This window comes from Nerophis lumbriciformis, linkage group LG15 (genome assembly GCF_033978685.3).
Source record: "Nerophis lumbriciformis linkage group LG15, RoL_Nlum_v2.1, whole genome shotgun sequence".
Classification (NCBI taxonomy): Eukaryota; Metazoa; Chordata; class Actinopteri; order Syngnathiformes; family Syngnathidae; genus Nerophis; species Nerophis lumbriciformis.
The window spans coordinates 38,930,786-38,945,169 of record NC_084562.2 but is presented as its reverse complement, the minus strand read 5'-3'; the positions used below and the strand labels follow the sequence as shown (position 1 = coordinate 38,945,169).

General features: G+C 42.1%; 1 protein-coding gene across 1 annotated transcript in view; it reads left to right on the top strand.

The window, feature by feature from the left end:
* The window catches only part of LOC133616104 (tubulin alpha-1C chain-like), a 28,718-nt gene extending 19,565 nt beyond the window's left edge, over positions 1–9,153 (top strand). The window contains exons 3-5 of the mRNA XM_061975205.1: positions 7,139–7,361; positions 7,569–7,717; positions 7,799–9,153. Of these exons, the coding sequence (XP_061831189.1) occupies positions 7,139–7,361; positions 7,569–7,717; positions 7,799–8,776 (1,350 nt within the window). The 3' untranslated portion in view covers positions 8,777–9,153. The remainder of the gene's footprint in view (positions 1–7,138; positions 7,362–7,568; positions 7,718–7,798) is intronic.
* Positions 9,154–14,384: the final 5,231 nt, after the last annotated feature.

Sequence of the window (14,384 nt, the reverse complement as noted above, 5' to 3'; positions counted from 1 at the left end):
GATAAGATCGTTTGGGTATTAAAACTACGAGTTGGTCAACAAAAAACGAATTGCAGTATGCAAAACATGCGGTTCAAAGATTACAGACGGAGACGCAACAACTTCCAACTTCGTTCGACATTTGAAGTTGCACAAACGGTAAGTTTTGAATGTAAGCCAACGTTTATTGGCTAAGTAATGTAACATTTATTTGCTGTGTAGTTAAATCAGTGAGGCTGTAAACTCACTGCTAAAGTTATAACCATAGACATCTTACAAGGGTACGTAGCATCGAGCGCTACTGCCTACCGGCGCTGACGAGACGCGGGGCCGCCATCTTGGAGTGGTGATCCGCTCCACTCAGTGCAATTCATTTGGCAGGAACAATGAACTGTCAGCGCATTAATTCATCTTACCTCACTGAATACCACTGATTTTCACATGTTTTTTGTCATATGTGTAGCTATGATAAATGACACATGTTTTATTATTCATAGTTTGCTTAACAGTAATAGAATATTCTTATATGCTATAAGTGACCAGACGTCCGAGATCAAAACTGGAATATAATTCCAGAAAAGGGGGAAAAAACGGTCAGCTATTTTTAAATTGAAGAAACAATATGATTAGGTTAGATATACATGCGTATATCCTACATAATGTATGAATACATTAGATATCTATATATCTTAGGGACCTATAGACTGTATCTCTGTTGCTGCAGCAGCAGAGAGTTTATTCTGTCTTGACAATTTGTATTGATAATATGTATTACATTCTTCCCTTAAATTATTATGTTTAGTGATTGTTTTATATGTATTTTTTATGTATGTCGCTTTGGATGAAAACGTCTGCCAAATACTTCATAAACATATAAACACCTGAAAGTCTTTATATCAGCTAAAACCACCAATCTGTTTCACTGGATTCAGAATAAAACCAAATTCTGTCTTACCCAACAATGTTAGTATTTGAATATTTTTACTTGAAGACTTATTCCTGGTTACAATTATACTGTTAAGAAAGTATTGTCTTATACTTTGCCTAAAATGAGGAAGCATCATAATCAGTGGCGGATGGTGAATTTAGTTTTAGGTGGGGCTGAAAGTTTGTAAACCAAACACGTGTAGGGGGGTCATCCTCCCCCAGAAGATTTCTTTGTGATTTTCACATACAAATATCTTTGCTCCTTCTCAACTCTGTGGTAATATTCTTTTCACAAAATACAACAAATAGTACGTTAATGTTAAATCTTACTTGTGAAATCTTACTATTTTCAACAGTCCGCTCATTTGAGCAGGTAAACGCTGAACACCAGCCCGGCATCTTTGTTGTCTACCTGTCAACTGTCAGTTTAGGCTGCTCGTCGGCTCCTCATCACCACTTCAAGATGGCGGCCGAATTTCTCGCGTCACAGCAGCCAATGCTGTGTCTACTTATAAGATGTCTATGGTTATAATGTCATTGCAAATACGGCAATCTTTTGCGTCCACTGCAGTTCGTTACCTCATTCATAATTTTTGTCAAGTGATTTTTTTTAAGCAGTGTTGCATGAGGTACCTATACATAACGTTACATAATGTAACGTTAGACGGTGGTCAGCAGCACCGTGTATTTTAGCCACCTACAAAAAGACAAAAATAGTCAAATAAAGGTCAGTTAAAATGTATACTATATTAAGAACATGTTTACATATTGCATAGGGCCCTGACATCTAAAAAGTACAACTCTGTTCATTGTTATGTTCATGTATTATGTTTTTCACACATACAGTATGAGATGAGATAAATGAGAAGGTAAGAACAGGATAGAAACTGCTGTGGAACTTGTTACAATTAGGGCTGCAACTAACGATTAATTTGATAATCAATTAATCTGTCGATTATTACTTCGATTAATCGATTAATAATCGGATAAAAGAGACAAACTACATTTCTATCCTTTCCAGTATTTTATTGAAAAAAACCAGCATACTGGCACCATACTTATTTTGATTATTGTTTCTCAGCTGTTTGTACATGTTGCAGTTTATAAATAAAGGTTTATAAAAAATAAAAATAAAAAATTGCCTCTGCCGCCTAGATCAGGGGTGCTCACACTTTTTCTGCAGGCGAGCTACTTTTCAATTGATCAAGTCGTGGGGATCTACCTCATTCATATATATAATTTATATTTACTTATTTATGAAATATATGTTTTTGTTAACAAGTTAAAGGTGTTTAATGATAATGCAATCATGTTTAACACATATAGTTAATATTGTTAAAAAAATAAAGGTGTTTAATGATAATACAAGTATGTTTAATACATATAGTTAATATTGTTAACAAGTTAAAGGTGTTTAAAGATAATGCAAGCATGTTTAACACATATAGTTAATATTGTTAACAAGTTAAAGGTGTTTAATGATAATACAAGCATGTTTACCACATTGTTAATATTGTTAATAAATTAAAGGTGTTTAATGATAATACAAGAATGTTTAATACATATAGTTAATATTGTTAACAACTTAAAGGTGTTTAAAGGAGGTGGGGGGGCGTGGTTAAGAGTGGAAGAGTATATTTACAGCTAGAATTTTCATATATATATTTAAAAAAATACTTGACTTTCAGTGAATTCTAGCTATATATATATATATATATATATATATATATTTATTTTATTATACATATATATATATATATATACAGTATATATATATATTTTTTTGTCACATATGCATGTACAGTAGATGGCAGTATAGTCCTGTTTAAGAGTGTCACAACATTGCTGTTTACGGCAGACAAACTGCTTTACGGTAGACGAAAACGTGACTGCTGTTGTTGTGTGTTGTTAACCGTGCTGGGAGGACGTTAATGAAACTGCCTAACAATAAACCCACATAAGAAACCAAGAACTCGCCCTCCATCATTCTACAGTTATTACATCATTGGGCAGGCACGCGGTTTATATTGTGGGAAAGGGGACGTGAAATCAGGCTGTCTACACGTCACTCAGGTCCGACTGAATTTCGGGAGTTTTTCGGGAGAAAATTTGTCCCGGGAGGTTTTCGGGAGAGGCGCCGAATATCGGGAGTCTCCCGGAAGGGAGGGTTGGCAAGTATGGTTTATTTTGTAAAGGAATGAGTTAAATGTTTAAAATGACTGGTTAATAGTGCTATGTCATCACTATTTTTTCCTGCAATTTCAAATGTACTTGTTTTAATAGTGTTTTGAAAGCATACACCATCTGTTTAAATATATTGGTCTGTGGTTAAAAGGACTTGAAAGGACTCGAAACTCAAAATGCAGGACTTGGGGGTTGACTTGAGATTTTCCAGTCTTGACTTTGGACTTGTCCCGAGACTTGCCTGTCTTGACTCGGGACTTGAGGGCAAAGACTTGAGACTTACTTTTTACTTGCAAAACAATGACTTGGTCCCACCTTTAGCAAGCCAAGTTTCCGAAATCCAAAAAAACATGCGTCTGTTAATTTCATCCAAATTCTGACCATGTTCATCTTTGGTAGTAAACTTTGGTAACACATTTCCGGACAAAAGTAGAATTAAAGCAATCAACAGCCCCTGCTTAGTAATTGATTTACTTTTAATTATTTTGCATGCTAAAGCCCCTCCATTTAGTGGATTTGTGAAGTACTCATGTAAAGCAAATATACATTTGAGTTTAGGTAGGTCTCTGGGTTGAGCTGGAGACAGATTTATATAATTTTCCAATTGTACTGGAGGTTGGCCTGGATATAGAAAAGCTATAGGGCAGGTGCCAACACTTTTCACATTTAGGTGATTGTCATAAGACTGTTCATAGCTCTTTAATGGGTGCAGTAAAGCCAAAAAGAGGAAAATAGTTACTGAAGGATGCATGCTGATTCCCATGTAGCATAAAACAGGAATATAAGTTTTTTTTCCATCTCTGAATTAGACAATGATGTTGTGTGATGTCACGCGTAAACAGGAATTGAGGCCCGACAAAGCACGACGCCAAAAACAAGCACCAGACGAAAGAAGCGCCTTTCTTACTTCCCGATCAAGGCAGACAGATCGACGCGGCGGTCCCTACCAGGCCCGACGTGAAGAGTGTGAAGTCTGACACAGGCTACACCAGACCGACAAGGACCCAGGACGTCACAATACCCGTCGGCACCAGGCTTCCTGGTCCAGGCAGATGGGTCATGGCGGTGGCCCCAAAAATGCACAACATGAGCAGGAGCGTAGGACAGCAAGCCACGACGCCGACAGGCGAGGATCCAGGAGGCTTGTATGCTACACAAGCAGTCTGCCTTAGGCTTCCCGGTCCAGGCAGATAGACCGAAGCGAAGACCTTCAATAGACACGCAGAAGCAGACTTCGTCGGAGCAGTAGGCAACAACTTCGTACAGGTCACCAGGACTCAGGACGCAGCAACAATAGTAGGCCTCATAGTAATGCTTACAGACATCAGGTGTGGATGGACAGGCCCCAACCGGCCGCAAGTGCAGCAGAAGCCACACGCCTTGTTGAGCTTGAGCGCTGCACCCAAACAACGTCCACAATCCATCCATCCATCCATTTTCTACCGCTTGTCCCCCTTGGGGTCGCGGGGGGTCCCGGAGCCTATCTCAGCTGCATTCGGGCGGAAGGCGGGGTACACCCTGGACAAGTCGCCACCTCATCGCAGGGCCAACACAGATAGACAACATTCACACTCACAATCACACACTAGGGCCAATTTAGTGTTGCCAATCAACCTATCCCCAGGTGCATGTCTTTGGAGGTGGGAGGAAGCCGGACTACCCGGAGGGAACCCACACAGTCACGGGGAGAACATGCAAACTCCACACAGAAAGATCTCGAGCCAGGGATTGAACCCAGGACTACTCAGGACCTTCGTATTGTGAGGCACATGCACTAACCCCTGTACTACCGTGCTGCCTAACGTCCACAATCCTCCACGCAAAAATGTTTCTCAAAAGACGAGTAAGTCCAATTAGAATACTAAAAAGACTAAACATGAAACAAATACGATCGAGTGAGGACAAACACAGACTTCACTCAAGCCATGCACACAAGCTGTGATCTTGGATTCTGCCTGCTCTTACACTGGGCCTATGGGGATCTAGCAGATTGACAGAAGTAAACACAAGTACAGTCTCCAATAACAACAGAAAAATAAACTGTCGCCAGTCGTTTTAAGATGAAGATAAAGTCACAAAAAATTGGCAAGTGTCTAAATTAAATTAATGAAAGTAGAAACATTTTCTGGCTGGGGGTTTATATTTCAAAATAGCTAATTTGCTCATTTTGCTGTCAATCTAACGCAGATCATTCAATCATCATTTGGATGATCCACTAGTGTCCAGAGACGCTGAGCGCCCAATGGGCGGGACAAAGCCGAGAATTTATCTAATATCGAGTTTCTCTGCAGTGGAACAACCCACTCTATCTTTCGCTGTTGACTTTGTGAAGTGTGTAGACGCCATCTCTGGTGCCATTCAGCATTTGCCCCATTCATTATTATTTTATGATGACTAAGAAATACATTAAAACACATAATTTGTATTTTTTATTTAATCAATCATTTATGTCTCAAATGTCGCAAAGGGCTGCACAAGCCACAACGACATCCTTGGCTCAGATCCCACATCAGGGCAAGAAAAAAATAGCATCGCTGTACTCTGGAGCCCGGATAGAAAACGCTCTATGGCCCGCAGACTTTTTTTGGGCTCTGGGAATCATTAATAAGATGCAGATTTCTGGCTGGAATATATGGTACAATACAATCAGCAAGATAGGATGGAGCTAGACTGTTCAGTATTTTATACATAAGTAGTAAAACCTTAAAGTGCATCTAAGTGCACAGGAAGCCAGTATAGGCGTAATATGATCAAACTTTCTTGTTCTTGTCAAAAGTCTAGCAGCCTCATTTTGTACCAACTGTTAATATTTTAATGCTAGACACAGGGAGACCCGAAAATTATATGTTACATTAATCGAGACGAGACGTAACGAACGCATGAATAATGATCTCAGCGTCGGTGGTGGACAAGGACAAATTTTAGCGATATTGCGTAGATGAAAGAAGGCTGTTTTAACACTCTTAATAAAACGAGTGAGTTGGGTCGAAGATAATACCGAGATTCTTTACTGAGTCGTTTGTATAATTGTTTTGTTGTCAAATGTTAAGGTGGTATTATTATTTAATAATTTAAATATTTAGGTGCCAGTGTCTAGCAGGACGGATAATCAGCATTTTCGTTTTCTTAGCGTTAAGATGCAAAACGTTGCTGCACATCCATTGTTTGATTTGGGCGACACACTGCATCCTGTCAGTAAGATAGGAGTATCCATAGACTGAGCTATTAATAAAGTTACGTCTATTTCGGAATTGATATGGTGGGGGTCTTGAGATTATTTGCTTGGTGCTGCATAATTTGCCACTTCAGTAGAATGCATGTATACCTCTGGCACAGTCACTACAGAAAAAACATGTGAGTTATATAATATTCTACGAGAAATGCTGTGTGCACATGCATTTTCCAGCTTGGTGCTGGTTGTCGCTTTTTGTCAGATACTTGTGGTAAATTTTTGAGTAATTTTATGAATTTTCATATTTGGAACAATACATATTTGTGCAATTGAAATGCCTTGATTTTAGTAAGGTTAGTACTCAGTCATAGCCATAAATGCAATGGTTACATTTTTTAAAAATTTTGTTCGGTTTTCGGCCTGGGTTTCCTCATTTTCTGTTTTCGGTTGCAGGCAACTATTTTCATTTCAGGTACCCCTAATTCTTAGAGAGTATTCAGAGCCCTGTGGAATCAGTTTTTCCGAAAAGCAAACAAATTTAGTGACTTTTCTGGTATTTTTGGACGCTTTCAGAGAATCTTATATGAGAGCATGTACCCCTCTTAACGAGCGAGCAGAGTGCTTCTGTTGGTTCTCCATCTAAAATCACTCGCAGGAGTGTGTATCTTAGTTTGTCATAAAAACAACAAAACGAAGCGACAGAAGAAAGTTCATTTGTATTTCGATATATATTTGTTTTGCTTATATCTCTTGATCAATTTTTTTGTTTTTCACAGCATCCATAAAAAATTCCAATATGTAAATTATTGGAATATTTGGAAAGTTATTTCAATGTAAAGTCATGATACGTCATGGCTTTTTTTTTTCATCCTGCAGCGTGAGTGTATCTCGGTGCACGTCGGCCAGGCAGGTGTTCAGATTGGCAACGCCTGCTGGGAGCTTTACTGCCTGGAACATGGAATCCAGCCGGATGGACAGATGCCCAGTGACAAGACGATTGGAGGTGGAGACGATTCCTTTAACACCTTCTTCAGTGAGACCGGAGCAGGAAAGCATGTTCCCAGAGCTGTTTTTGTGGACCTGGAGCCCACTGTCATCGGTATATTCCCCTCACTCATTTGTAGCTTGGTTTTAGTTTAGGGTCAGATGACAGCTGGCATTTAACAGTTTGCTTTGGACAAGAGGTGGGATACACTTTAACGTGATCTCCCGTCAATCACAGTAAACAAACACCTACTTATGTTCAGTCACAAAAAAGTCTTGTTTGCCTTAACACTAATTTGATGCATTGATTCAATCTCTCTAGACGAGGTGCGCACTGGAACATATCGACAGCTCTTCCACCCTGAGCAGTTGATCACTGGCAAGGAAGACGCTGCCAATAATTACGCGCGCGGTCACTACACAATTGGAAAAGAGATCATTGACCTTGTGCTGGACAGAATTCGAAAACTGGTAAGGAATCAAATTTAGCCTTGACTCCCAATCATTAGGACAAATATTTAATCTAATCTAAACCATTCTCACTGATGACAGGCTGACCAGTGCACTGGCCTTCAAGGCTTCCTGGTATTTCACAGCTTTGGTGGTGGCACTGGCTCTGGTTTCACCTCCCTCTTGATGGAGCGTCTATCTGTGGACTACGGCAAGAAATCCAAGCTGGAGTTCTCAATCTACCCAGCCCCTCAAGTCTCCACAGCTGTAGTGGAGCCCTACAATTCCATTTTGACCACACACACCACCCTGGAGCACTCCGACTGCGCCTTCATGGTTGACAATGAGGCCATTTACGATATCTGCCGCAGAAACCTTGACATGGAGCGTCCTACTTATACTAACCTGAACAGGCTCATCAGTCAAATCACATCCTCCATCACTGCCTCACTTCGTTTCGACGGTGCCCTTAATGTTGATCTGGCAGAATTCCAGACCAACTTGGTTCCATACCCCCGTATCCACTTCCCTTTAGCCACCTATGCCCCCATCATCTCTGCTGAAAAGGCCTACCATGAGCAATTAACTGTGGCAGATATCACCAATGCTTGTTTTGAGCCAGCCAATCAGATGGTTAAATGTGACCCCCGCCACGGCAAGTACATGGCATGTTGCCTGTTGTATCGTGGAGACGTGGTGCCAAAAGATGTCAATGCTGCTATTGCCACTATTAAAACAAAGCGCACCATCCAGTTTGTGGACTGGTGTCCCACTGGTTTCAAGGTGGGCATCAACTACCAACCGCCCACTGTGGTTCCTGGTGGAGACCTGGCCAAAGTGCAAAGAGCCGTGTGCATGCTGAGCAACACCACCGCTGTTGCAGAGGCCTGGGCTCGACTCGACCACAAGTTTGACCTGATGTACGCCAAACGTGCGTTTGTTCACTGGTATGTTGGTGAGGGAATGGAGGAGGGGGAGTTCTCTGAGGCCAGAGAGGACATGGCGGCATTGGAGAAGGACTACGAGGAAGTCGGAGCCGACTCTGTTGATGATCAGGGAGAGGAGGGAGAGGAATATTAATAGGTACAAAGGCACTGGATACTCAGGAAACAATGATTGCTATGTGATCCTGAATGTGTTTGAGCAGTTTGACTGTGTGTTTGACTGCTCAAACCAGAAAATGTGTTTGAGCACTCTAAATTTAAACATAGATTTTCTGAAATATGCGTTCTGGCAAAACGTTATTTCGCTTAATTCACTTCCTACATAAAAACTTTATTTTTATTTGTTTACTTTGTAAAATGTATAGGGTTTTGAGGTTCAGTAGGCTTAGTCGCTTAGTTTGTCAATATATGAGGAGCTGCAATGCAGAAGTGATAATATCAGTAATTTATAGAGATACATTTATGTATATATGGCAAACTTGAGGATGAAATAAAGTTCATTAAACCATACAACTTCTGTTTGTATTTTTCTTTGTTGTTATCAATATTATTTTGTAAATATTATTTTGTAACATATGTTACAACGCTGTTATTAATCATTTTCATATTCCTCATTTTGTAACAATCTGCCATACAAGTATCAATGTCTTATTTTACTCCTTTCTTTAATGATGGGTCCTCTTAAAGTACCCATAGCAAAACTGTGTTAGCTCATTTGTTACATAATGTCATATATTGAGATCAATTTGAGCTTCTCATGTTTGTCTAAGTCTGTGATCATTTGTTTCTTGTTTGTAAGTAATTAACGTACTATACATATGTATATCTAAAAATAAGTATTAATAATGTGACACAAGATACAATAATGTGTACAAAAATAAAAATGCAGCCATTTACTCACCCTATTGCTATTAAGCAGCCAGGTGTTTTTTTCTTAACAAGTTTAGAAACTCATGTAGTTAAACAACACCTGACTTGATCTCAGTAAAGGGATCTAAGAGGGTGAGTAAATTACTGAATTTTCATTTTTGGTTAACTATTCCAAGTACAAATAAATTTATAAAATTGTAACTGCCATTTGGATCTGGCCTACATACAGAAAATAAACACATTGTAACCAATGGAACAATCTGGGGAGGCAATATGCCTTAATTATTTATAAAATTATTTTATTTTATTTTTTAGTTGTGAGTGATACTATGATTCAACAAACACAGGATAGCGGAGTAACAATATCAAATACATATTTCCTTTGTATCTAAATATTTGTTTTTTGACTTATTTATTGACACTCTAGTGTCTCAGGACTTATTTCCTGAGTTTGTAAATAATAAAATAGACGGCAAAAGATCTTGTAGTATCAGGGCGTTAGGTTAAAACTAACCTGTCTCACGACGGTCTAAGCCCAGCTCACGATTAGTGGGTGAACAATCCAACGCTTGGTGAATTCTGCTTCACAATGATATGGTGGCTGCAGGATTAGCTCTCTGCTTTTTGCAGATGATGTGGTCCTGATGGCTTCATCTGGCCAGGATCTTCAGCTGTCACTGGATCGGTACGCAGCACAGTGTGAAGTGACTGGGATGACAATCAGCACCTCCAAGTCCGAGTCCATGGTTCTCGCCCGTAAAAGGGTGGCGTGCCATCTCCGGGTTGGGGAGGAGACCCTGCCCCAAGTGGAGGAGTACCTCGAGTGAGGGAAGAGTGGATCGTGAGATCGACAGGCGGATCGGTGCGGCGTCTTCAGTAATGCGGACGCTGTATTGATCCGTTGTGGTGAAGAAGGAGCTGAGCCGGAAGGCAAAGCTCTCAATTTACCGGTTGATCTACGTTCCCATCCTCACCTATGGTCATGAGCTTTGGGTTATGACCGAAAGGACAAGATCACGGTACAAGTGACCGCAATGAGTTTCCTCCGCCGGGTGGCGGGGCTCTCCCTTAGAGATATGGTGAGGAGCTCAAAGTAAAGCCGCTGCTCCTCCACATCGAGAGGAGCCAGGTGAGGTGGTTCGGGCATCTGGTCAGGATGCCACCCGAACGCCTCCCTAGGGAGGTGCCCTACGTCCGACAAGTAGGAGGCCACGGAGAAGAACCAGGACACGTTGGGAAGACTATGTCTCCCGGTTGGACTGAGAACGCCTCGGGATCCCCCGGGAAGAGCTGGACGAAGTGGCTGGGGAGAGGGAAGACTGGGCTTCCCTGCTTAGGCAGCTGCCCCAGCGACCCGACCTCGGATAAGCGGAAGAAGATGGATGGATGGATAGATCTTGTAGTATCAATATCATTCTAACCACTGTAGTATCAACTATTTACTGATGCGATACTTGGTATCATTATTGGATATTTCTATTTATTCACCCAACTCTGGTAATGGCCAAGAGGTTTATCTTTTTTTAGCATGGCTAAAAAATGTATCAAATTTCAATTTTGGCTTCTCGCAATCATAAAAACATTCTAATCATGCAAAAATAGTATTGGGTCTCAACCCAATGCTATTTTTGTATGTATTTTTTCCTGATCTTGTAACGGTGAAACGGATGAGTCAGTGTGTGAGTGGAAACAAGACCACGTCGACTATACTTTTGGGATCACCGTTGTTGCTACTTTTTGTTTGACAACGCGGAATATCAGGGAAATTAAAATACATTTGAGTAAAATGCTGTCATTCTGAGGAGAAAGAACATTTGTTTGGAAAAATATTGTGTCCGGAACCGCTCATTCATCCCCGAAGCACTCAACCGCCCTGTCCTAAACTAAACAATGTCGAGATGGCCACTTAAAACACTGACTAAAGTAGGAAGCTAAAGCTAGCAAGAACAATCCATACTCCCACAACACATGTCATTTGTTTGTGTTGTGAACGACATCATCAATGCACAAACAGGACAGCAGTCACAACTTAAGAGGATCTCTTTTTTTTAACAGCCTCTAATCCTTTCCTTACTCGCAAAGCTCAGAACAGCAGCAACCCCCCCCCACAATAACAGAACTGTGCGCTCCAATTAGTCTGACTGTGCTAAAAAAATAAAGGTTTAAAAAATGTTTACCTTTCATAATGTATTTCATAGGGGTGTGCATCTCTTCCTTAAATGGCGATCTGATATGAATCTCGATACATGGGTTACGATACGATTCACTAAAAATACTTTTTAAAACATTACAATTCGATGCAGATGTAAACTTTGCATGGCAAAAAGAAAATTAGATATATCATGTGTCGAGTTACTGAATTACATACGTGAGTCCAGCTGTACTTTATAACGTGGATGCTTTTATTAGCTCAATCACAACAAGTGTCTCGCTCTCTAACTCACTCCCACTCTGTCTCCCGCTCCGTCGCACCTCGTGACGTCATAGCCTGTCGACTCTGTAGTTCTCCCGTAATACAATCACACCACATCTCCCCTTTCTAGAATTAATGGGTAGACTGCCATTGATTCAACAGACCTTGAGGATTATTCTGCCTCGTGGTTGGAAGGTCTGCTCCTATATGAGCCTGTACCAGACAATCAAACACACACACACATTTTACCCTTAGAACAATCCACTTCAACATCAATACTCAAACATCCATTCTATACTAATCCTGTACTGTCCTCAACCTAAGCCCTGCAACTGACGTGAACATTTACAGTACAATAAAACATATCCAAAACGCTCCAATTACACTTTTCTGTCTTTTCCCACATACAGTAACAATCTTTATTTTTTCATTAAAGTCTCTGTAATCCATCCATCCATTTTCTACCGCTTATTCCCTTTGGGGTCACGGGGGGATGTCTCTAGGAAACAAAATTATAGGTCCAACCTAGTTGGTCTCACAACAGCCCTCCCAGAACTAGTTCTAGGAGTAGGAGTAGATGGAGGTTCTGGAACACTCTGCTGCGATGGTTCTGCTGAAGGTTGCTCCGGGAAGACCCCCCAGGAACGGCTCTGCTGCACCACGGACACTCTGCTCCGGCGAGGATCCCATAGGGATGAGATGAAGACGGTTCCGTCTGATGGTCCCATGGGGTCCTTCCACCAGATACAATCGTGGAGTGGTGTGACGTCTGATGATAGCTCCGACTTTCTTTTGGTCCTTGATCCACACGTCCTGTCCCGGATTCAGTCTGTCAAGGTTCATTGCATGATGCCGCAGGTTGTAGCGTTGTGCATCTTTTGCCCTCTTCTTTCCGCATAACAGCTTCACTATCAGGAAGAGCAGGATTTAGCAAAGCAGGGAGGATAGACACTGTTGTGCGGAGCCTCCTCCCCATGAGAAGCTGCGCTGGACTATACCCATTGTCGAGAGGGGTAGCCCTGTAAGCGAGCAAAGCAAGATAGGGGTCATCTGCTTTCTTTAGGAGACCTTTCACCGTCTGTACTGCACGTTCGGCTTCGGCGTTACCTTGAGGATATCTTGGGCTACTGGTAACGTGCGGGAATCCGTAAGACTGTGCGAACTCGGCGAAGCCTGCTCCGGAGAACTGGGACCCTCCATCCGAAACGAGAAGATCCGGGATTCTATGACGTGCATATATCGATTTTAGGTGGTGGATTACATCGTTTGACCTTGTGGAGGTCAGCAAAGCAATCTCCACGTACCTTGACATGTAGTCCACTACCAGCAGGTAGGTCTTGGTACCGAGCATGAATAAATCAGCTCCTAACTTCTCCCATGGTCAGCCTGGGTATGGTCAGCGGCTCCCTGTGGTTCTGTCTCTCCTTACAGCATGTTCAGCAGTTGAGAACCAATTCATTCAGCTGCTGGCTCAGCCTGGGCCACCATACTGACTGTCGTGCCCGCTGTCTACACTTCACCACACCTTGGTGTCCTTCATGCAATTTGGCGAGAACATCATTTCTCATTGTAGAAGAGATGACGAGCCTGTGTCCCTTCAGCAAGACACCATCTTGAACTGTAAGGAACGCCTGCTCTGCCCTGTACAGCCTGAGTGCTGGTTCTTTGGAACCGTGTGCTGGCCAGCCTTCAGCACACAGCTGCATCACCTGTGCACACACACTGTCTCTCTGCAGCTGCTCTCTCAGCTCCTCCAGGTAGTCAGCGCTTGCAGGTAGGTTCTCTAGTACCATGTCCACATAGATGTTGGTTTCTTCAAATAGCTCTTTGTCCGCTGCTGTCTCCTCTCTCTTAACAGGAGCTCGTGACAGCGTATCAGCTGTCCACAGGAACTTCCCTGGCACATGAGAGATAGAATAAGAATAGCGCATCAGACGCATTCTGAAGCGTTGGATCCGTGGAGGTAGAGCATCCAGTGCTTGAGACCCCAGAAGACTCAGGAGAGGCTTGTGGTCCGTCTTCATCTGGAAATGTTTCTCGATGAGGAAGTTGCGGAACCTCTCACAGGCCCAGGTCAGCCCCAAAGCTTCCTTCTCTACTTGCGCGTATCTCTACTCTGTTGGCGTGAGAGACCGCGACATGTAGGCCACTGGCCTACACTTTTGTAGCAGTACGCCTCCCAACCCGTACGACGACGCGTCTGCTGAGACTTTGCACTCTCTGTTGGGATCATACATGGCAAGCACTGGTGGAGACGTCAGTGCATCCTTTAGATCCTGGAAGGGCCTTGCCTGGTCGACGCCCCACACCCAGCAGTTATTTTTCGACAGGAGATCTCGCAGAGGCTTGTCTCTCTCGGCCAGCTGCGGCACAAAAAGCTTCCCAAGTTGATTTATCATTCCAAGAAAACTTCTCAACTCAGTCACAGTTGTTGGCTCCTGCATCTTCCTCACAGCTTCTG